The sequence below is a fragment of the Lipophrys pholis genome (genome assembly GCF_963383615.2).
Source record: "Lipophrys pholis genome assembly, chromosome: 8".
Classification (NCBI taxonomy): domain Eukaryota; kingdom Metazoa; phylum Chordata; class Actinopteri; order Blenniiformes; family Blenniidae; genus Lipophrys; species Lipophrys pholis.
In genome coordinates, this window is record NC_137630.1 from 30,760,254 (window position 1) to 30,785,566 (window position 25,313).

Below are 25,313 nucleotides of genomic sequence, written 5' to 3' on the forward strand. Positions count from 1 at the left end.
CTAAATGCTTAAACCAGTGTGAATCCAATCTAAACCCAAACAGATTAGAAACCCATTAAACTGGTCCTGTTCCACTGTGATGACTCTCCGGTCCTGAACTGACCCGAGTGAACCCGTTCAGGTGAAACGGAGTCGACCCGATGTCGCTGGCGGCTGGATGAACTTTGAGAGGATTAAAGCAGATGAAAGTCCAAACAGTTGGTAGTTTCTGCTGAGAGCCGTCCTCCACAGTCCCGCTCAATAGATCATGGCCGACGGTTTCCCGCTGTCCGCGCCTCCGTGTTGGCGCCGTGTCGCTATTAGCATCCTGTGATTAGCAGCACCTGATAATTAGCACGTTACATAACGGCAGCGGCGCCGTTAAATGTCACGCTGCTGCTGATACGATACAAAGCCGCACGCTGCAACCTTTTATTATACTGTTGTGACCTATTACACAACCGCAGGACTCACTTCCTCATCATGCCCCGAGAGAAAAGACACTCGGATGAGAGATCGAGTTATTCAGGAATAAAGAGGAAAAAAAAAGACACTTCAGTTAGCCTCGTCACGAAGGCGGTATTGTTCATGTTACACACATTTCTCGTGATTAAATCAGATTAAAAAAAAGGACATAAGTTTAAAATACAACATTTTATCAGGAGTTTGTCATTTATTTATAAAAAAAAATGACTGGTCACTGAATCAGTGTCAGGAAAGTGATGAAGTGAAGCACATGGACGAAGATGAGGAGTTTCAGAGTGAGGAAGGCCTGACCAACTGCACAAAACAACACCACCATGTTCAAAAAACTTCACCTCAACACTTTTTCTGTTCCGACTGTCTATCAAAGACGAGATGGAAGAAGAAAACCCATCGTGGCTTAAGGCCTGTTTACGTTACATTTTCAAGGGAAAACACAAATACTTAATATTGTTTTGAAAATCCGCCTCCACGACAACAGCGCTCGAAAACACTGAAAACAAAACTTTTTGGATAACGGTTCCCAAGGTGGAACTTTTTGAAAACCTTCCATCTCAGTTGTCATGGAAACGGGCGGAAACTAGTTCTTCTGCACATGCTCAGTAGTGGAACAATGTTTCCTTCGTGGAGTCATGACTCTCAGTCCATATTCTCCTGGGACCTGGTAGTTTTATTTTGACAGTCACGTAATAACAATCGAACTTGGTAGTTTTATTTTGACAGTCATGGTAATAACAATCCAACTTGGTAGTTTTATTTTGACAGTCACTGTAATACCATCCAACTTAGTAGATTTATTTTGACAGTCACGTAATAACAATCCAACTTGGTAGATTTATTTTGACAGTCACAGTAATAACAATCCAACTTGGTAGTTTTATTTTGACAGTCACGTAAGAACAATCGAACTTGGTAGTTTTATTTTGACAGTCATGGTAATAACAATCCAACTTGGTTATTTTATTTTGACAGTCACTGTAATTACAATCCAACTTGGTAGTTTTATTTTGACAGTCACCTTAAAAACAATCCAACTTGGTAGTTTTATTTTGACAGTCACAGTAAAAACAATCCAACTTGGTCGTCTGTCCACTAGAATGTCCGTGTCTTCTCCGATTGTTATTGTTTATATTGTATTGTCTTCTGAGCGTTTTTCAAAAAGCTGCACCTTGGGAGCCGTTTCCAAAAAGTTGTGATCTCAGTGGCTCCGAACATCGTTGTCCTGTAAACGGACCGCCAGAACACCACAAAAACGGGGCCTGAGGTCCCGTCCACGTGACAACACCATTTCCTGTAACAGCCTCGATTCCGTCCCATCGTCCACACGGCGCCGCGTTTCAGGAGCCTGAAAACTGGCTTGTTTTAAAATTATGTTCCAGAGTGGAGAGATCTGAAAACGTCGCCTCGGCTTTCACGTGTGGACGGGCAACACGCACATTTGCTGAAAGCGATGATGTCATGCCTCACGCCTTGCCTCTTGACCCGATGACCTCCCAACCCGTCACATAACATCAACAACATGGCCGACGACCTGCTCCAGGTGGAGCTGCACAACATGCTGATTGTAGTCGGTGTAATTCGAGCAGATGATGGAGTTGTCGATTCCTCTGCTCTTGCGTGTTCCGTGTCTTCTTCTCTGTTTTTGGTGTATTTCTGTGGCAGCGTTACAGCGCCACCTATAGGCCTGGCATATGTACTACACCGCATTGAGTAGTTTTCATGGCGTCACATGGACGGGAAACTTTTTAAGAACGACGGGGAGACAAAAGATGGTCTATTGTGGACAGTCTAAGGAAAAACAAAGACACACGCACACACACGCACACGCACGCACACACACGCACACACACGCACACACCATGTCCATCTCATGCAGGAGATATATATATATATATATATATATATATATATATATATATATATATATATGAGGAAAACAAGCTCTAAAGGTGGTCGCAGACAAAGAACTACAAACATGGCTGACTTTTTTATGGTTTGTCAGAGTGCACAATTGAAATCTATGTTGTTTTCTTCAGTTTACTCTTCAACAAATCTTTGCCGAGGCTCACGGCTCATTGGTTCTGACGGAGACTCTTCAGATTTGCAGCTCCAGGTCTGCGTCTCTGCCGTCTCTGCCTGCCTGCCTGCCGCTCCAGCAGCATAGATCAGAGGTTCGTTAGAGCGCCGGTCGATGGCAGGCTATTGATGGGACTCATACCGTCGTCTCTCTGAAGCTCTCCGCCTCACGTTCTCCTGCTGGTGTAGATCTGTGCTTCCAGAGTATAGTTCAGATCAGCTAGACTCTGGTGGTCACAGGTCCTCAAATTCCCCTTTGAATAACAAACAGAACCTTACTGTCGCTTCAGTTTTATGTTTGTGAGGATGGACATGATGCTTTCGAGGGTGACCGAGAGTCCAAGTAAGTTTTTGTCTGTGGTTCAGGTACCTACTACAGTACAGGAACCAGAATAAACATGGTCTGCTACTTTTACTAAGAGGTGCTCTTTTCGGTCACTGAGTTTTTGTGGCCTCTGTAGGTTCTCCTTTAAATTCACGAGATTAAAGTAATGATCTGAGTGTTCAGATCATGAAGAAGAATAAGAAGACAGATTATTTCCCTGAAAGACATTGCTGTTGTCATACATGTTACAGCCGCTAGAGGGCGACATGCATCTGAAAATAGAGCCATGATACTGCACATTTACTAATAATAAAAACAACTTGTTTTGTCCACTTTGTTACAGCCACTAGAGGGCGATATATATATAAAAACCTCCTTACTGTTGGTTCAAATTAAAGGGATTATTATGTTCAAAGTTTCTGCTCCAGATAGGCTCATTCAGGTTTCTTGGCTATTGTAGGCTCTCTACTACGTACTGATCTGCATCTTTAATCCTCCAGAAGTTTTCAAATCCAACACATCCGTCCTTTAACAGTCAGATTTCAACTAAAACCTAAAATGACTCGCTGTGCAGACTCTGGATCATTCATGTCTGAAGGGTTTTTCCTCAAGAGAAAATAAGTGAGGTCCAGACACAAACAGTCTGCGGCAGCTCTCCATGTTCCTCCTCATGTTTATTACTTCTGGAAAAGGCTGCAACGGCTTTATCATTTCACTCTCGGTTTATTTGTGCAGCGATAAAACACAGCAGCAAAGCAATAAACCAGCAGCGCCATGAGAAGAAGAAGAAGAAGAAAGCCAAGAAATGAAACAAATGAGTTGAGCCGGGGGAGGGGAGGAGGGTGTGTGTGTGTGTGTGTGGGGGGGGGGGGGGGGGGGGGGGGGGGGGGGGGGGGTACATCAGTTAGAAGGAAGATGCTCTATAATCTGGACACCAGCTCCAAGATTAGGTTGTCACCACCTTTGGATTGAATACTTTACTAAAAGTTTAATTTTAGGTGTTTGTGATGCTTCTTATTTACTGTGTTTGTAGCACCTTTCTTTATGAAAAGTGCATTAGAAATAAAATGGATTATTGTTATTATTATTCTTATTATTACAACTACCTTACTTGTCCACTACTACACACACTAATTCCTTAATATTGTTAAACTAAAGAAATGAAAAAAAAGCACAATATATACCCCATGAATGGTTTTTCAAACCATACTGATTTGACAGGCTTAATAAATACAGAGAATGAAAACTGTTTTAGATGCAGCATCAGTCCCGTCACTGTGGGTCTGAACACAGACGAAGATTTCAGTCGATAACAAACGGGAACTATAAGGAACTGATTTGCATGTCCCAGAGCCGTAAAGCAGTGAAATCTGTCCGCACGTCCTCGCACACGGAAACTAATATCAGTGAGTAAAAGCGGTTTGTGAACTCCTCCGTGCGCCTGCATGGCGGCGGCGGCGGCGGCGGCGGCTGGCGGCGGCGGCGCGTTACTACGACGGCCGGCCGGCTCTTTGAGTCATTCACGCTCTCCCATTCACACCTTGTGAACTCTGCTGCTCCGCATTCAGACAGGTAGGAGGAGTTCACCGTCATCCTGCAGCTTCCTGACTCACGCTCCACTTCTCATGTTTCCAGCAGCTCTTTGAAGAGCATCCTCATCCTCATCATCCTCCTCCTCATCACCATCCTCCTCCCGGCGGCAGCAGCAGCAGCAGCAGCAGCGGCTGCGGCGGCGGCAGCAGCGTGAGCGTGGGCGGCCGCGGGGTGAAGATACACCGCCGTACTCGAGAAGCAGCGAGTGGGAGGCTTCAGCTCGGCTCGCCGTGGAAACCAACGGCAGCAATGACGGATCCGCGTCCTGACACCGAGCGCACGCTGCCCGGTTACCATAGCGACGGGATTCAGAGCCATCAGCGGGCCAAATAGAATCTGTGCGGAGTTGGACGCGGTGGCGCCACACAGGTGTGAACACTGGAGAGTCGACAGACGAAAAGGAAACCACAGGACACACCGAGTCCAAGCCTGTTAGTGGGAATGTCGACATTATACATTGTGACGCCGTTTAAAATACTGGAAGTATTGGAGTACTGGAGTTTATGAAAATAGATTAATGTAAAATATACAAACACCTGAATGATGACTCAGCTCAGTTTTCAGCAGAGATTCTGCTCATTGTGGCTTTAAGCTTTTCCTCAGCAGGCCTCCCTCGACTTTATGTACAAACTTTATCCTAAAATCATTTTAACTCAAATCAAAAATGAACCTTTTTCAGATAACTAACACTCTATAACTTCATCAATAATGGCCAAGTCACTTCCTGTGACTCCCAGAACAGCAGAAAGGCCAAGACTCCTGACACAGATGTCATCAAGTTGCCACCGACCGACAACACTGGAGGAGATTGTCGACTTAAAGGAGTCATATTATGCAAAATTCACTTCCTAAAAGTTTTCCAACCGTACTAATCGTCCCTCATACCTGGACTGATGTCCCAGAAGTGAAGACAGTCTGTCCTCTCTCTCCCTGGCTTGTTTCGGGTTTTAAAAAGTGTGTTGCTCCAACCAGCCAATCAGAAATCAAACCCTATATAGTGTCATCAGGGGTTTAGCCAATCACAATCAAGGTAGGCCCTCCCTTTGACTCCTCCCACAATTAGGCAGCTCTGCTCTGGCACATTGCACCACGAGAAGAAGTACTCCCTCCTCTTCCTAAGATGGTCGTGTGTGGGCGGAGCAAGTCCAGCTCACACAGACACAGCAGATTCTGAATGTAGCTCCTATGATCCGATATGGAGGAAAATCAAGGAAAAGCAAGAAACACAGTGATCCTGGTTGTATCAAAAGATTTAGATATTTCAGGACTTGTCCGGGGCGGTCCCGGACTAAAATGTATTGATCAGAAGGGATACCCAATAAAAAACTATCTACAAGAGTCCTCCTCTCTGTTTGCACCAACCTGGTCCAGGATCCGGGGGAGACTACCTGGCCTCTAACAGCGCGGAACAAACCCTCAAACATTTACATGAACCATTTAAAAGTGATTTTCCCCTCATTAGCACTCATTTATGAGGATGACACCATTATTTAAAGCCAAAGCAGAAAGAAACAAGCTTAATATTCTGCATCCTGGTTGATTGGCGTGCTCACATGGAAAATAAAGCCGGTCCAAGAAACGAAGCTGAAAGAAGTTTTTGAAGCCGAACAGAAAAGTGTGGATTTCTCTGAAGACTTCCAGCAGTCAAAACTCTGCAACTGCAGCAGTGGACCGACTATTTGACAGGAAAAAAGTCATTGTGACATTGTGTGGAATAATCTCTAAAAATGACGACATCCCCCCCATTATATTATATTGTTTGCAGACGACACCGTCCTTTTCACCACTTCAACCGTATCAACACACTCGCTTTCTGATGGCGAAAGCCACACTATCATACACAGAGGAGAATATGAGGGATTGAACCACCAACCTTCAAACCAATCCAACTACTAATTGATCATCAGCTCATTAAAACCACCATGTGGCTGTTCTCGGATATTGCCGAGTAGATTTCAGGCTGAAAAAGAACTGGAAGTGAATTGAACAACGTGCGACCACTTCTGAAGAGTTACAACAGTTAACATGAACAGCTCCATTAAAAACGCCTCCTCGCTTTTCTTTTCTTTTTTTTCCTCAAACAGTCGTTTAACAAACGCTAAAGCAAAATCACAAACACAATCCGCACACTGATTAGTGTTGACGACGTCGCGCTAAAAATAAATCCAAGAAGAGTAGTTTGAAAATCCTGTGCGACTCTCAAGACGAACCGTGAAACACGCAGTTGTGTGTCGTCTGCTTGAACGAGAACATTTTCCTGAGTGGAAATGTCCAACAATCACAACTCAGTAAAGTTCACCGTGAGCAGCGACAGCTTCGTCTTAGAAACTCGAGATGTAAATGTCAAATTTTGCAGGTTCTGTTGTGTGAATTGAGTCAATTTTACATAAAGTCGTGAGCAGATAAAAAATAGTATGTTTTGCTCTGGAGGAATATGTTAATGTCAGTTAAAGTTAATGAGTTTCTCCTCCTGCCGTGGTTGTGAAAAGAAAACGGCGGCACGAGATTGAAAGACTCTGAGATAACTCACCCCAGCGTTGTCATGGTGACGATCGTGTACCAGAAGGAGGCCGGGATGGAGGTGAAGGTGGAGCCCTTGGTGCCCTTCTCGGCGTAGAACATGACGGTGGCGAAGATGATGATGGCCATGGTGAGGGAGAAGAGCAGGAAGCCGAGCTCGGAGGCGCAGCTCTTCAGCGTGTAGCCCAAAATCCTCAGGCCCTGCGAGTGGCGCGAGAACTTGAAGATCCGGAAGACGCGGAACACCCGCAGCGTGACGAAGGCGCCGCTTACGTCCTCGTTCTCGGGCATCACCAGGCCGATGTAGTAGGGCATGATGGCCACCACGTCGATCACCGACATCACCGAGCGCATGAACTTGCAGCGGCTGGGCGCGGCGAACAGCCGCATCAGGTACTCGAAGGTGAAGATGAGCACGCAGGCCGTGTCCATGCAGAAGAAGGCGAGCTGGTACTTCTCGCCACACGGCAGGTCCTTCACGCTGCCCTTCAGGGGCCGGCAGGGGACCGTCTCCACCACGTTGGCAATGACGGACACGGCAATGAAGAAGCCGGTGACGTAGTAGAAGACCAGCGCCATGGTGGAGGTGTGCGGGTTCTCGAAGGCTCGCCACAGACGCTCCCTTGAGGTGCTGTGAGGGGGGAGGGGGGCGTCCATCGCCTCGTTGGCCTCCGTGTCCTCAGCCAGACGCTCCTGGTTCTCCTTCTTCCGGTCGCGGTATTCCTACACAGGGAGACCAACAGAGACAAAAATTAGACCCTGAGTCCGGCTACCACGAGCAGCTTTGAAGTCGGACTGAGGCTGGTTTGGACTATTTAACTAGTTTAAATCTGGTTTTATACGGTTTTAAGCTGGTTTGTTCTGGTTTTACTTGAAAGATCCCTTAATTTCTCACTTAGAAAACATGAACTGTCGACTGCATTCATGCTTACACCCCCACTCGCTCTCTCAGCTCAGTTGCTCGGAAGACGGACGAAAACTAATCACAAACGCGACTTCGCAGTCATTCGCCCCGAAGCTGTGGAACGTCATCAGACGGCCCCTGATCAGCCTGTTTTTAAAACGGATCTTAAAACCAACCTGTTCTCTTTAGTTGACTTTTTACTCTCCGTGGTTTTATCATTACCGTCGCCAATGAAAGTTGGATGACTAATGAAGTTGGCTCAGAAGTTTATGTTTTTGTCTGCGTGTATTTATTGGTTTGTATGTATGTATTTTACCAAGTTTTCGCAAAAACTATTAACCTGAAGTGCATGAAATCTTCAGGGACGATTTGTCATTATCCAAGCACAAATCGATTCGATTTGGGGATTTTAACGGCTAGCCGTTTCCGAATAAATCCCAAAAAACTGTGACAAAATGTCCCATACAAAGCGGGTGGGAGAGACAACTCAGTTAGGAGATCGAAGGAGATCAACGTCCGTTGCCATGGACACGCTCCCTGCTCAGTGTTTCGGACAGTGCTCTTGCTACCTGACAGGCTTGTTTGCATCGATATAAGCTAGTGGCTAAAATTCTAGCAATGACAACTTGGTTCTGCAGACAAATGTGGCATTTGTTGACGGATTGCGCTCTACCGAGTGTAGCTCTAGTTTTTTAATGTCTTTATACTACCAAGGTTTTTTCCTTTTGTTTCAACTACTTTGTTTTATTTGTATTATGTGTATCTTTTAACTATTCTATAATGCGTGCTCAGTGCATTTTTACATCTCATGTATTCTATTGTGCAGCACGTTGGTCCACCGTGGTTAATTTAAAGAGCTATATTAATAAAGTTGCTTGCTCAGCAGTATTGACCATCTGCTGCCTCACATCTCCAGGAGGAGACAGGAATCTAAAGGTGACCAGGGATTTGCCATCAGGACCCCTCGGCTTTCAGCCACCCTTCCTGATGATTCTGTGACGATTCACAAACCACTTGTAAAGAAATGCCTTCAAGAGAGTTAGAATAGCTACACTAGTGTGTTGTCAACTAGCGAACTTTTCATGAATCTTCATACAGTCATACAGCAGCTTTTCAATGTTTCCTCCTGGTCTGGTCGGTCCAGAAACCTTCAGTATTCTAAGTTTCTAGCTCCTCCTTGATTTTCCTCCATTTGAATATTGGATCATAGGAGCTGCATTCAGAATCTGCTGTGTCTGTGTGAGCTGGACTGGCTCCGCCCACACATGCCCATCTTGGGAAGAGGAGGAAGTACTTCCTCTCGTGGTGCCATGTACCAGAGCAGAGCTGCCTAATTGTGGGAGGAGTGAAAGGGAGGGTCTACCTTGATTGTGATTGGCTAAACCCCCGATGACACTATATAGGGTTTGATCTCTGATTGGCTGGTTGGAGCAACACACTTTTTAAAAACTGAAACAAGCCAGGGAGAGAGAGGACAGACTGTCTTCACTTCTGGGACGTCAGTCCAGGTATGGGGACAATTGGTACTGCTGGAGAACCTTTAGGAAATTAGATTTGCATAATATGATGCTTTAAGCTTGTTTTCTTGTTGGTGATGAATCTGAGTCTTGTCGGGTTACGATATTCCAAAGGTAAAGATTCAGGGGCATGTCACACATTAGTAGCATGAGCTTCTCAGGACAAAACAACCCAGTACCACTGAAGAACTGACAGATATTAAAAGTTGATGTGATCTTAAAAAAAAAAAACTGCAGAAGTTCTAACTCATTGTACATCTTCAGCTCTTCTACAGACGTGATCACAATCAGGATAAATTGGAAGAATAAGAATAAATCTAGTCATCAGCCGAAGACGATTGCGCTCTTCTCTTTGAATCAGAGAAGAAGAATGGAGAGAGCAGTGTGAAATTACGAGAGGGCTAAAAATAAAAGTGGTGGGAGACGTGTCGGGTATAAAAAGACGACCACGGATTGGAGGCTGCGGACGTCGATTCAGTGTCAGTTTCAGAGTCCCTCGGCGGCGAGTCGGTGGGCAGCTCGCCCATAAAAACACAGCACTGACGGCCTCGGCGGAGCGGCGGCTGATTTGTTGTGCTGAAACAAATGACTTGTTTATGGCTCGTTACAGAAATCACTGAGAGAAATTGGCGGCCATGAAAAAAAGAAAAAAGGCAGCGAGATGATGAGGTGAAGGACGCCGGCGCTCCGCTAACAACTCTCAGCCTGATGACGGCTTAACGACGCCGTGTTCAACTCCTAATGAGCGCCGCAGCGCCAGAACCCGCACGCCGGGGGAAGAAGGCGAAAGGTCAAAGGTCACAGCTGACGACGCTAACAGGAAAATAGCTTGTAAAAACCCAAAACACAGAGCTAAACATGTTGAAAAACAGTGAATGCATCATCCTAGAAAAAAAAACAAAAAAAAACAGGACAGATCATGGAGGGACGAAAAGATAAACATCATTGTATTTTTACACAATGTCTACATCCTCCAGTACATTAAACCTGCTGCCATTACCAGAGTCATCAAAGAACCATCTGTAGATACCGGATGTAGCCGGTTAAGAGCCAGACGAGCCGCATGTAGTCACAAAAATGGTGTCCAGTACCAGAGGCAGCACAGATCCAGTACCATAGGAACATAAATCATACCCACAACCAGATCATCTACAGTCCAGGGTCCATTATCTGAAACAATGTCCCCTCACACCTCCTCACCGCCCATTGATAAATAAATCTTTAATGAAAAGTTTAGACAGCCATCTCCAGTACCAGAGGAAGATTAGTAGCATGTCACTGGACAGCTTGGGTCCAGTACTGAAAGCCAGAAATCCCCATCAGTACCATAGACACCAACAGCATGCAGTACTGAAGGCCACATACCAAGAAGAGCCTCAATTATATGACGTAGCAAAGTACCATCCAGTACCTACCTGAGGCAGTGAAAAACTGTCTACAAACAAAGGGGGGGGGGGGGGGGGGCAATTATTTCCATTACCAGAGACGAGAACTGATATGGTACCAGGGAAAGTGGAGCGGCGTTTTTAAAAACTTGATTGAAGAGTTGGACCTCTCAAGATCTGAGATATCGCAAAGTGCTTCACAGTAATCAGATAAAACCAGAAGAGTTTTTTAAACATGGACAAAACTAGATCACTGCAAGATTGTAAAATGTTTCCGGCAAGTCTCCGTCGCTCAGCTGCACTCAGAGACGCTTCCAAAAGTGACGAGCAACAACTTCAGATCGCCTCAAAGTCGCACGTGTTCGACCAGGTAGCGCTCGGAAAACACGCAGGACAGACCGTGGGCCTGATAACATCATGGTTCCAAGTGAAAACGCAAAACTTTAGTTGCGTTTTCAACGTCTATTTACACAACTACAGGGCTGAGAGTCGCTGAGGATTAGGAATGCGTATCTTTCACATCTGAACCGATACGGTACCGATACAGTACCGACATCCGGTACAGATACCTGGGAATCGATACCGGTACTCAACGGTACCGATTTTCTGTACTTTTGTGTGTTTATGTGGTAATAAAATATGTAAAATTTATCTAATTTAGCATGTTTCTTTCTCATCATGTAAACTGTTTGAAGAAATTTGTGAAACAACTGCGATGTTACAAAAACAAAGTAAAAACCCTTAACTACAATTACGCAGCATTTTTTCTTTATAATGCTCAAATTAAAACCCAGCTCCATGTACTTAATTACTTTCCGCTCTAGAAACAATGTGATGGTAGATCTGTGATGGTAGGGCTATAGAACTGTGATGGTAGGGCTGTAGAACTGTGATGGTAGATCTGAAGCTCTGTGCGAGTGATGCTGTGTTCAAGTCCGGCTTGGAAAATCGCCAACCCTCAGTCACAAGGATGCGTTTAGGCACCGTTTGATTTTACATGAATTGGTACTCTGTAATACCGACGGAATTGGGTCAGTACCTATAAAAGTACAGAATTCGGTACCCATCCCTACTAAAAATGCAGGGTTTATTTTTTTTAAAACAGCTCCCAAGGTGGCACTTTTTGAAAATGCTCAGTCGGAGTGTCAACAGGGGAAAATGCATCTATTTGAAAACTCCGTCTCTGTGAAACACTGTTGTGTACACGGGTCTAAAATGAACTGGAAGCCAGCGCAGTGGCTTTAGCGCCGTGTCGTAAGACGCCATCTGGGAACTCCTGTCAGAAGTGGTGCAGCAGAATCCTGAACCAGACGGTTCAAACACGTGCCTTCAAGACGGGTGAATAATGAATGACAGTGATCAAGTCGAGAAGACACAAAAGCACCAGAATAATCTCGAGTTCAGCTCTGGAGACGACAGACCTCCGCTTGGCGGCATATTCACATGAGTGAAAACAATCCCGGTTTTTACTTTTGCTTTTTCTTTTGGGGGATTTTCAGCATTTAGCTGTGGGACATTATCTGTCATCTAATCTGTGGTACACTTCATACACTGCAGCAGAATGTGACTCAATGCTGCTGGAACAAACATGACAAACATATATTTATAGTTTCGCCATACAAAAGAAAACAATAACGGGCCCAGAACAAAACCCTGAGGAATGCCACAAGACAATAAGAGAAGAACCTATTTGAGGTCGTTCCTGATACACTTGCCCCTAACAGTCGGTATTAAGAAACCACGGCGTCAAAAGCTGAACTGAGGTCCAAAAGTACTGCAACTGAACATTTATCATTTTCCAAAACCTTCGGAATATGAGGAAGCTCAGCCACCAGCCTGTAGTTTGCAGGGACAGATTAACGGAGGACCAGTGGAAGTTATGTCTTTTTAATGGGGATCATATTTTCCTTCTTTTCAACTCCTCCTCTTGGTCTCTTCGGTCCAGAAACCTTCAGTATTCTAAGTTTCTAGCTCTTCCTTGATTTTCGTCATTTGAATATTGGATCATAGGAGCTGCATTCAGAATCTGCTGTGTCTGTGTGAGCTGGACTGGCTCCGCCCACACATGCCCATCTTGGGAAGAGGAGGAAGTACTTCCTCTCGTGGTGCCATGTGCCAGAGCAGAGCTGCCTGATTGTGGGAGGAGTCAAAGGGACGGCCTACCTTGATTGTGATTGGTTAAACCCCCGATGACATTTAATAGGGTTGATCTCTGATTGGCTGGTCGGAGCAACACACTTTTTAAAAACTGAAACAAGCCAGGGAGAGAGAGGACAGACTGTCTTCACTTCTGGGGCGTCAGTCCAGGTATGGGGACGATTAGTACTGCTGGAGAACCTTTAGAAAATGCATTTTGCATAATTTGAGCCCTTTAAAGCAGTGGAGTTGGAATGATATGTAACACTTGAGGAAGTTTTCATACTATCAATTAATTCAGTACCAGAGGTACCTGATAGTATCTGTATTATCTGACACCAGCTCCAGAAATTGCCCCGTTACCATGGACAGAAAATAATGGTTGAGTAGCAAAAGTAAAAAAAGATGTTTCCAGTAGGAGAGCGAGAGGAGCAGCATGGAGAACTAAACTGGAAACGTTGTGCTGTTTTCCTACTGAACTCCATTCCTCGGTCTATAAACAAAGTGATTAACTCCTGAAGAGCTTCACTTTGCTTCCAAACTGACCCTGGTGTTGCAGTTCGGTGTCTTTCCCGAAGCAGCAGGTTTACCTCCATGCAGCAGTCTCCGATGATCTCAGGCACGATGCCGTAGAAGGCCAGCTCCTCGTCGAAGGCCTGGATGCACTCGTTGCGCGGGTAGTGGAGCTTCCCCGTCCGGTAAAAGTTGAGAATGTGCCGGAACATCTCCGGATCTCTGTCGAAGAAATACTCCTGCGTGTCCTCGTTGTAGAAGAACTCCTTCTCGGAGGAGCCCAGCAGCGTGTCCGGGTATCGATCCAGCGTGTTTTTCCACGTCTGCGGCAATCAAAGAGGACAGGAGACTTTTATAGCACCATAGCGCAGATTTACAGTCTCAAATCGTTTTGCGCCCAGCCACGAAAAACATCTGGAAACGGCCACAGACAAAGACACTGTGGACTTCAGTGAACTCCACCATGACTGTTCACACTAAATCTCTCAGTCCCAGAGACATGAGTTAATGAGACCATTTACACCTGCGTGTTTCCTGGTGCGCCGGGTCCTTCGCGCTGTCAATGACAGTAAATAAAACATGGCGGCTCATTGGCTCTTCGACAAGACTCACTGGGGTTTTATTCAGTACATAGATTAAAAGTTAAAGGGCCGACCTGCACCAATAGAGGTATACGATGAAATTCACAGAAACCTCTCATAGCTGCAGGAAATATGGTGGCAAGGAGACCCGAACCTGGTACCTTTCCTTACATGAACCAAATAATCTCCATCGGATCATGTTGATGGTTCGCTGATAGTCTTCCGAAGAGAGATAGAGAGAGAGAGAGAGAGAGAGAGAGAGAGAGAGAGAAAATCAGAACAGTGTTTCTTCCATCATGTCATGACTCTGAATCCAGTCTCTCCGGGGACTTGGGAGTTTTATTTTGACAGTCATCATAATAACAATCCACTAGCATGTCCATGTTCTCCCATTGTTAACGTTTATAGCTTATTGTTCTCTACTGCGTGTGTGTGTGTGTGTGTGTGTGTGTGTGTGTGTGTGTGTGTGTGTGTGTGTGTGTGTGTGTGTGTGTGTGTGTGTGTGTTTTCATTACAAAAACAAACAAGACTGGATCCTGTATGAAAACTACATCGTTTTCAGCGTTTCAGCTGTTTCTGTGTAAACAGACACAGTTTTCAAATCACTGTTGTGTAAACGCTAAACCTTCCTGAAGCCTTGTGTAAACGGGGTCTGAAACCTGGATGTAACCACGGTGAGGCAGCCATGCTGATCACTGCAGACTGTGCAGTGCCTTATCAGTACTTTGTATAAATCCCCAGAGAGGAACAGAGTTCTGTGTATCTGCTGATGTCAGCAAGGTTCAGAGCCGCTCGTGGCTGTGGACCAGTGGACTGGACTGTTCGGGGAATCATTGATCCCCCCAGTTCATGATGACTCGTCTCAGGTCGCTGTGCTCCTCAGAACCTTCACCTCCTCTGGACTCCTCAGGTCTGGGCGAGGAGCAGCACTCTGGACATGACAGAGACCACCTGAATCTGTCATGAGCCCACCAGCTGGATCCTGCTTCCTGTCTGCAGGCCGCTATCGACTCCTCCTCATCTGACTCGTCTGACTCATCAATACACTTTTCCATAACAAACCACAGAGAGGAGGAGGAGGAGGGGTAGAGGGGCGGGGGGGGGGGGGTACTTAAACATACTTGGTCTGTTCATATCAGAACGTCCACATTCAGTTTGAATATTTTGTTCAGCAAATAGCATCATTTTCAACTTTACACCGAAAATTTGTGAGTCTATAATCTGGATGTTACTGGAGGAAGACGCTCTATAATCTGAATGTTAGAGGAGGAAGATGCACTATAATATGGATGTTAGAGGAGGAAGATGCTCTTTAATCTGGTTGTTAAAGGAAGGTGCTCTATAATCTGGATGTTAGGGGAGGAAGATGCTCTATAATCTGAATGTTATAGGAAGATGCTCTATAATCTGGATGTTATAGGAAGATGCTCATTTGATTGATAGTCAGTAACTATCTTGTTAGTAACTAAAGTACTACAGGTAATTTTAACTTAATGGGTCTTCTTATGCGACTGCATAATGTTTTTTTAATGTTTTGAACATCGATAGATCTGTAGCCACGCCCACTTTTGGTGGCTCAGTCTGGCGCAGTTGGCGGCAGCGCTCACCTGAAACCGGACACCGCTGACGTTGACATAGAGGATTTCGTCCGATCGGGACGAGTTGTCCACTGGCGGTTTGGGCATGGTCTTCTTGGCAAGCGGCAGCCAGCCCACCGCCGCTGCCCGCGCAAACGGCAGCCATGTCGCCACGCCGGCAGCCATATTGGATCGGGATCCGTCCTAAAAGCAGTGAGCGGGGAGGAGGAGGAGGAGGAGGAAGAGGAGGAGGAGGAGGAGGAGGAGGGAGGGGTCAGAGGGCGTCAGGTGTCAGGCCATGAGGAGGATGGCAGGTGGAGGCAGGAAGGCATCGGATGGGCGTGACCCCTGTCTCTTATTCTGACGAGCCGGTGAGTCCTCCTTCAGAATAAAAGCTTGTTCGTGTTGGATTTCCAAATTTTATTCCAACTTTCCAAATTTCTGATAAAAAAAATTTAAAATTTGCTCAGCGGGTCCTCCCACTTGACAGGAAGCAGCGAGTCTCCCGACAGGAAGTCATGACGAGCCGGACAGGAAGTAGAATGTTTGTATCTGCGTGGGGAGGGAGAGGCGGCGGCGGCAGCGGCGGCGGCTGCCCCGGCAGGAAGGAGTTAACTCCGTCTCACTCTTTCCCCCCTCCCTCCCTCTTGGGTGAAGACGGATGTGTTGCAGCGCCGCAGCTTTCAAACTCTTATTAAATTGTGATGATGGTCCCTGAAGCTGCAACGTCGACAGAAAGCCGAGCGCCTCCTCTCTGAGTGCGTCTCCGTCAGGCTGCAGGAGTCAGAGGGGCATTAGTGCCGGAGGAGGAGCAGCAGGAGCAGCAGGAGGAGGAGGAGGAGGAGGAGGAGGTCATCCTTACTACATGTCCATGTATGGCCGTCCTGTCACAAAACACACAAACAGAAAAGAGACAGAAAGTGAGAGAAGAAGCAGGAGGAAAGAAGGAAGGAAGACATGGACTCACTGTCAAAAAGGAGGCGAAAGAGGAGGAGACGTCAATGAAAAGTGTACAAGAAGGGGAAGAATAAAAGGAAGTGCGGAGGGAGAGAAGGAGGAGGCTGGGAGAGGTGAAGAAGTCATAGAAAACAGATGAGAGAAAAAGAAGAGCGTTTCAGAAAGATGGGAGAGGAGAAGGAGGACAATAGGACAATAAATACAAATCTGTCAAGACAAAGAAGGAATAAGGGAGGAGACAAGGGAGGACAGATCAAGAGCAATTTAACCTGACTTAACTTAACTTAACTTAAGATAACTCAATAAAGTTAACTTAAGCAGACTAAACTTAAATTCAATGTAAACCAACTTAACTTAACTTAACTCAGGCCCCGTCCACACGACATCGCCGTTTCATGTAACCGTCGTTTTTAAACGGGTTCCAGAGAGGGAACATTTCAAATCGACGGTGACGTCATCGCCCCGCCTCCCGACCTGATGACCCCGCGACGCCGTGTACAACAACAATGGCCGAACACCTGCTCCAGATCGAGCTGCTGAAGCGTTTTGATCTAATAAGACCAGATGTTGGATTTGTCGATTTCTCAGTATTTGTGTGATTTGTTGATCGCCACCTATAGGTAACATCAACTTAACTTAAAAGGGGTCAATTATCCAGCTTTTCAACACTTTCACATGCTTCCTGTTGCTCCAAACACGTAATCAAAGTTTCTTGCTTTTCCTTGATTTTCCTATCTGACACTTTCCTCGGGATCCGATTTGATCTAAATTAACTTCCCTGCCGTATTAGTTCCATGTTGAAGGTTTGTTGACGGTTGATTTTCATTGCTTTTATTTTGAAAGGCCCACCTGCCGCAGCAGTTTATTAAAGAGCGGACGAGTCGTCGAGGGAAAACTTCACGTCTGGCTTTATTCCTCAATAAACCTGCTCAATAAGAGGTGAGGGGATACAGTGAGGGTTTATTACATGACGTCCACAGTGGAGCAATAACTCTTTGTCTCTTTGTCTCTTTGTCTTCGCTTCACAGTGAATCAGCAGCAAGTCCGACAAGCGTCAGGAGGTTTAACCCGTTCACGCCCCCGAAGCATTTTCATAATTCCCAAAGATAAGAGATTGTTCGTACGTTTTTTTGGCTCCAACAACAATTTGCCCCGATGACTATTGGTGACGTAGTAATCACGGCAGGTTTCTTACTCTCCAGCTTTTTTGTGTTTCAACTAACAAACAAAACTTTATCAATTCCCTTTGGAAAAGTTCCTTTTTCTGCATCGACCCTTCCGAGGAATTGGTGGGCAGCTTTAGTGTTGCTCCGTATCTGCTGTGGGAATTGAACCTGCAAACTCCTGATCCTAAACAGGTGTCTCTGGCCTGTGGGTGACCACTGCCCAAATTTGACCAACCCAATGATGACCAGCACTATTGGGTCTCCATTACGGGCCCCGGGGAGCTGGTGAGTCAGTGGGCAGTGCTGAAGGGCTGTGGGAATTGAACCCGCAAACATGATATTCTAAGTCAGCTTTGCCAACGTCTAGGCCACCACTGCTCAGACTACTTCTCTGTTTCTGTCTCATAGCTACAAGGGGGTCAATCAACACTGGTGACCTCCAGTGGACATATGAGACTTTTCAACAAACACCAACTCAACTCGCCTCAGTTTTTAGGCTTTTCCATTACATGTTAGTACCTCAAAGCAGGTACTTTCCTAGTACCTATTCCACAGAGGTTCCAAACGAGACGAGTCGAGTCAAAAATGTGACGTCAGGCCGCTGGTCTGTTCTACCATGTCCTGGAGCCACGGGGGCTGTGATTGGTCCTCTACCATGTCATGGAGCCACGGGGGCTGTGATTGGTCCTCTACCATGTCATGGAGCCACGGGGGCTGTGATTGGTCCTCTACCATGTCCTGGAGCCACGGGGGCTATGATTGGTCCTCTACCATGTCATGGAGCCACGAGGGCTGTGATTGGTCCTCTACCATGTCATGGAGCCACGAGGGCTGTGATTGGTCCTCTACCATGTCATGGAGCCACCTGGGCTGTGATTGGTCCTCTACCATGTCATGGAGCCACGGGGGCTGTGATTGGTCCTCTACCATGTCATGGAGCTACGTGGGCTGTGATTGGTCCTCTACCATGTCATGGAGCCACGGGGGCTGTGATTGGTCCTCTACCATGTCCTGGAGCTTGTTAAGAAACTCCACATGTGATCCAGATGATGTTGTTAACTAAAAAGTGAACAGTACACACCACCAGAGCGAAGTATTCCGGTTTTGGTTCCATCCACGACGCTTTGCACAACTCCGATAATATGGACACCACCGAGCAGGAAGCTATCTTGTAGCACGCCACTATCGTCTGTTGGCTGGATCCCAAAGCTAAAAGTTGCTGAATCACTGGCAATGTTTGAGCCAAACTGCTGATTATGACCGGGAAGGTCAACACTACCAACAAGTCTGATGCTGTTTTGACCGATCCTTCTACGCCCCCTAGCATTATCGCTGAGAACTACTTTGTTACTCAAATGACCTCGGTGCAGAACTTTTAGGAATGAACTCACCGCGTAGCCTCAGCCCTATGTGGACGCAGTAGTATATGTTAGCCTTAAGGAGGCAGAAAGTCTATGTCCGGGCGTAGGCTGGCACGGAGAGCGGGGCTTTCATCCAGGAAATGCATGTTTGGTTCTCAAGGGACTCCAACAGGGGGCGCCACAAGGAGGAAAGGTCGGGAACAAGTGACTGAACAAAAACAGTCATTTCTTTGATGATTCATGGTCAACAAACAGAGCAAACTTCAAATGTAGTTTGAAGGGCATCAACTGGAGTACACACACACACACACACACACACACACACACACACACACACACACACACACACACACACACACACACACACACACACACACACCATACTGTACCTGCCTCTGTCAAATCTCCCGTGCGTTTAGTAATGAATTATGAATAAACTTTCAGCCTGACTGCACACACAATCCACCATAACATCACACACACACACACACACACACACACACACACACACACACACACACACACACACACACACACACACACACACACACACACACGCAGCCTCTCCATTATATCAACAGGAAGCTGTAACACTCTGCAGGAGCGCGTTGATTCGCTCTAATGATTTTTGTTAGAGTGGATTTTATTTTGTGGGATCTCACCGTCTGCTGGAGCAACATTTACCTTCACACAGCAAAGAAAATATTTTTGTGAAAGAAGACCGTCTCCATATATTTTGTCTCAGTTAATGAATGACACAGCAGCTACTCAGTATCTTCTGTTGTAGCTTTCACTTTGTTGTGAACTTCCTGGGCCACCGTAGTTCTCTCGATGTATAATTTACTCAACGTTTCTTCGGTTCATTCCTCAGAGGATAAACTACCAACATGCAGATAGACACAGAAAGCTCTTAAGAGAGGGAAGCTCACCTCTATTTAAGAATGCTCATGCTGTGGATGCACATTAATGCGAACTACAGTGGGACATTTTTCTCGATGCTGTCAAGACGACTGAGTCAGGCCCCATTTACACGACGACGTCTCTGAGTGAAAATGAAAATCTTTCGTTGTACTTTGGGGCTCTGCTTCCACCACAATGTTGCTCAGAATAACTGACAACTTTTTAAGAATGGCTCAGGAGGTGGAACTTTTTGTGTGTGTAGTTTTATTACAAAAACTAGAACTACACTCGGTAGTGCGCAGGCCTTCGCCAACGCCACATTTGTTTGCGGAACTGAGTTCACTAGCATGATAGCCGTTAGCTCATTATGATACTAACTGGGCAGCTGCATCACTGTGTGAAATCTACTATAATCCGCACTGAAATACGCTGATCTCCTTTAATCTCCTCCATGAGGTGCCTCTCTCACCCGCTTTGTATGGGAATTTTTTTTCGCCGTTTTTGGGGATTTATTCGGAAACGGTTTGTCGTTAACGTCTGAAAATCGAATCGATTGGTCTTTGGATGATGACAAATCATCCCTGAAAACTTTAGTAGTTTTTGCGAAAAGTTGGTAAAATACTTACATACATACATACATAGGAATATACACGCATACCAATAAATAAATAAATACATACACGCAGACGGCCAAGTTTCATTTTCTGAACAGCACCTGCTCATGGCCCAACATGAAAGCTACATCATTTTCATTGTTTCTGTTGTTTCCATGGAAACAGACATTGTTTCCTAAATGTTACCGTGTAAACACGAAACCTTTCTGAGACAAAAATGCAAAAACGATGTGTTGCAACTTTGAAGTGCTGTTAAATTCAAAAGTGAAGAGGACATGCCGCATTTGTCGCTATGAATGAATCCTTCTATGTGCAGAACTATTTACTACGACAGTGGTACGCATGTGCAGCAGCAATGTTTTCTAAAAGTTCCAGAGACTCCAAGCACCATTGTTGTGAAAACAGCGCCCCCAAAACACAACACAAGTTTGGCGTTTTCACTTGAAAATGTGTAAATGAAAATCTGAGCGCTTTCCTGGTTGCAGGCTCAACGATATGGGGACTCACTGCTGCCACCTGCTGGACATCAGCTCTGAAGCAAGAAACTGTTTCCCGGTGATCCGTCCAGTGAGTTCAGGCTGCCCATGCTGAAACGTGGACACTGAACGACTCTGTGGGGAGTCTTCCACTGCAGCTCCGACATAAATTACCCTCACAAGCACCTTTGCTAGCGGCGGAGGAGCAGTTTGGGGCAAACGAGGTTCCAAACGATGATATTCTTGCTGATTAAATGCATCTTAAAGTGCAGGGAATGTGTCGGGTCTGAGGGCTAATGGCCCCACCAGGAGGGAGCCGGTGATCATCGTTCACATCGAGGTCCCAGAAACTCTCTGCCATCGAGGTCGTGGCTCCTCCTGCTGCTGCAGCTTCATGAGCCGAATTAAAACCCTGAGATGGAAAACAACTAAAGGTGGAACATTCTGGAGGTTTGTCTTCAGAAAAGTTACTACTTTTTCAGAGCAAATAGAGTATTTAATGAGTGTTTAGTTGTCAGGGACACAGCTACAGCTTGTGAATTCTTGATGCCTGTGGACGCGTCTCGTTCACTAACTAACGCATCTTGAATTGACCTTAATGAGTGACTAAATCGCCGGACCGACCCGCACCGTGCGGCACCACTGACCCGGGACAGGAGGAGGGTGTTTGTGTTGTGGGTCTCCTTTGTGGCTCACGGATTCAGTTTCAGTGTTTCTGCTCTGAAGAACAGATGTTTGCTGACACGCCGTGTCCGAGAGTCCGGGCGAGGATACGTTACAGCGTGACAGAAACAAGCTAAAAACACGACAATAATGTAAACGTGTCCTCACTTGTATAGCGTGTGTCCAATCAGCAGGCAGAAACATGAGAAGACAAAAAAATCCACATGCATCATTTGCTGGAGCTTCTCCCGACTTCAGGATTCAACCCTGATGACCTTCGAAGGTCTTTTGGACCTGTGGACGGGCCAGGACAAAAACAACCTACTGAGCCCGGTCTGAGGCGGATACCGTATAGTTCCAAATAGAAGCGCACCCCCCTTTTTTCAAAGAAGAAAGAACAAACCTCACTACTTGATGAAATACAGAAACAGACAGTCAATTACTGTAATGTCCGGACTATAAGCCGCTACATTTTTTTTCAGATGCTTTGAGCCCTGCTGCTTAAACAATGACTCAAGTTAATTTATGGATTTTTACTGGTTAAGGAGCTTCATGCCGCAAATACATGGGTGATGCATTCAAGTGCATCACGTAACTCTGAACTTTCGTTTTTTTTGGTTGTTTTTTTTTTTTATTTCGTAGGAGCAGGTTAAATTCAGGTGCGCAGACTGGTCTGGAAATTACGTTTTTTTTTTTTGGTTTTTTTTCTAATTCCGTTATTTTGGGTCGTGGGGAGTTCCTCGTTTGTCCGTTGTCCACCGTTGGGTGGAAGGCAGGTCGGTGAAGGGGTTCGGGTCTGCGACTCTTAACGCATGCCGTGCCCTTCTCGCGGTCATTTTATTCTCAACACCGTCTTTCAAGACTGCCACACCTAATCTGGATATGCACAAGTGCGCATGCACGGTTTGCAGAAATACTTTCACACACACGTCATTACCGTATTTAACAATGTTTTAACCGGCACTCACATGTCCGCAAAATAAACGTGAACCCCGAGGCTTGGACTCTCACACTGCGCATCTATTAGGAACTATGCGGTATATGAAGACACGTTACAGGCGAATGAGGACCAACTGAGCACACGCTGGGGTAGACGTGGAAGCAACTATGTCGTAACTGTGTACCAGAAGACAACCCAATGAGGTGATGTAAAGGTACCCCGCGTTTGCCATCGAGAAATGAGTAAGCAGAGTCTCAGGAAGACCGACTACGTCCCGTCTAATGGACTGAGGAAGACTCAGCGAGCCACTTCCTGTAAGGAGAGGTAAAGAACCACCCACTGAGTTCTTTCCGGGAAAAACCCACCAAACCACCACTACCGAATTCATCAAACATACCGCCACCTCCGGGTTACTGGTATAACAATCCAATATGGCCGTCTGTGCGTACAAACGTCCGTGTTTCATTAGGGGAACCATCAATAGCGCCCACTAGTGGCATCAAAAATACAGAAAAAACCCCACAGAACTACATTTCTGCCTTTTCCATGAAAACAGACATCGTTTTCAAAACATCGCCATCTAAACACAAAATTAGACCTGAACCTGAAACGTGGCGTTCAGGTACCGAGCTCAGTGTAGGAATATCCAATCCAAAGTGAACCAGCATCCAAAACTGTTTTTTAAATAAAAATATGCTCATTAAAATATCAAATCCAGCAACAAATACTCGTGTTTCATCTTGAGTTATTCAACTAACTTACTGACTTTTATTAGTCAGAAGATTAACTACAATTAACAATCATATCTAAGTACTAGATACTTCATTACTTTACAGATGTGGATTAATCTGCCTGAAAGTAATTCCAACAAATTCCTAATTTCTTACTTTTTCAAAGGTTTGATGTAAACTGACGGATTCAGTCCTGAAAATAAGCCTAAACTCTCAAAATACTATTTTCAAATCACAATTTAGTCTCAAAATATAGATTCATCCCCCGCAGAAAATAGTCCTATTCAAACCAACGTCTCCCTTAAAGTCACACTGGGGCCTTAGGGGGGACGGAAAATGAAAAATGGCACGAACACTAGGAGATTAACTATTAGAAGTTCATAGTCTGGATTTTATATTTATAATTGTTGTCAGGTGTAGCTTCATCCACCGTGAGAAATAGTCCCTCTGCAGTTCAACATGTATGTTTTGTTTACATCCACGATGTATTTATGAAGGATTAAACATCATCGAATGTCACAAGATTATCAAAGTAATTGTATTTAATTAAACGTAAAGGAATATTATTTCTGTTTTCCACATACACAATAAATGTAACTGCAAGTAATCCCCAACAAACACCTTCTTTTATGAAATGTATACACACACATATATATATATGTGAATATTATTATGTGCAACTAAGGTTTGGATTTTCTCCATTTAAGAAACATATTTGAAGAATTTCTGATGTGAAACTTCAACAAAACGAGGAAATTATTATTATTATTTTTTTAAGCGGATTCATCCACTTGAGAAAATAGTCCCAGACAAATCTTTTCTTCTTTGCAAAAAATTTGAGCAAAACTTCTGAGTATTTTATATTTGAATGAAATTTGCGCTTACACATAGTTAAATTAATGGTATGGATTCATCCGCCTCGTGAAATAGTCCCTGTGAATTATTGACAGTTCATGAAATGTCACACGATTATGAATAAAATTAGATTCAATGATCTTTAAAGAAGATTAATCCACCGCTGCAATTAGTCCCCGACAAACATCATCGTTCATGATGTTAAAGTAACATGTGGGAGTGTATTCTACCACCGGAGAAAATAGTCCCCACCTTCAAACTGCAGCGTTGTAATCAATTATCAAACTTTTTAAAGGAAAAATTAACACTTTTTTTTTTTTTTTTTCCAATTCAACAGTCTCCTAACTCAGAGTGTCGACTAACATCCTTCAAACCGTCCAACACCTGAGAGACGTCGCCAACTCAACCTCAACATTTCTTCATTGGAATAGTGTGGATTCCTCCGCCGCTACAAACCATCTTTCTCCCTCCTTCCTGAAGTGAAACCAACAAAAAGTCTCATTTAAACATGAAACATGCACTCACACATGGACAAAGCGTCCAGCTGCCACACAAACTATGGATGCATCCGCCACAGGAAATAGTCCCCAAACGTCCCGTCCTGTGCAGGAAGCTGCAGGATCCTTTCCTCCAGAGAAACTCAGACCAGGAGGCGTTTTCAGGAGGAGCCGGAGACTTTTCAAAAGAAAGTACCAAGACAGGATGAGGAGTGTGAGGAGCGTAAGCCCCCCCCCCCCCCCCCCTGAAGAGTGACTCCCCTAAGAGTGACCCCAACTCGACCCCGAGCCCCTCTTCAACTTTAAAAACTGAGGAAATCCTCCGTTCTGATTGGCTGTCAGATCAACGCCAGCAGGAGGTGTGTGAATATTAATGAGCACTGTGTGTGTGTGTGTGTGTGTGTGTGTGTGTGTGTGTGTGTGTGTGTGTGTGTGTGTGTGTGTGTGTGTGTGTGTGTGTGTGTGTGTGTGTGTGTGCGACTGCTAACCGCCGTTAATAGCAAACAACACACTGAAGTTCATCACTAATTCATATGGCTGGATTACGTCAACACACACACACAC

At 45.3% G+C, this 25,313-nt stretch overlaps 1 protein-coding gene across 1 annotated transcript in view; it reads right to left on the minus strand.

The window, feature by feature from the left end:
* kcnd1 (potassium voltage-gated channel, Shal-related subfamily, member 1) overlaps nt 1–15,775 on the minus strand; it is a gene marked incomplete at both ends in the record, with an annotated part of 39,789 nt that extends 24,014 nt beyond the window's left edge. The window contains 3 exons of the mRNA XM_080470395.1: nt 6,987–7,699; nt 13,509–13,754; nt 15,620–15,775. Coding sequence (XP_080326521.1) covers nt 6,987–7,699; nt 13,509–13,754; nt 15,620–15,775 — 1,115 coding nt within the window. The remainder of the gene's footprint in view (nt 1–6,986; nt 7,700–13,508; nt 13,755–15,619) is intronic.
* Nucleotides 15,776–25,313: the final 9,538 nt, after the last annotated feature.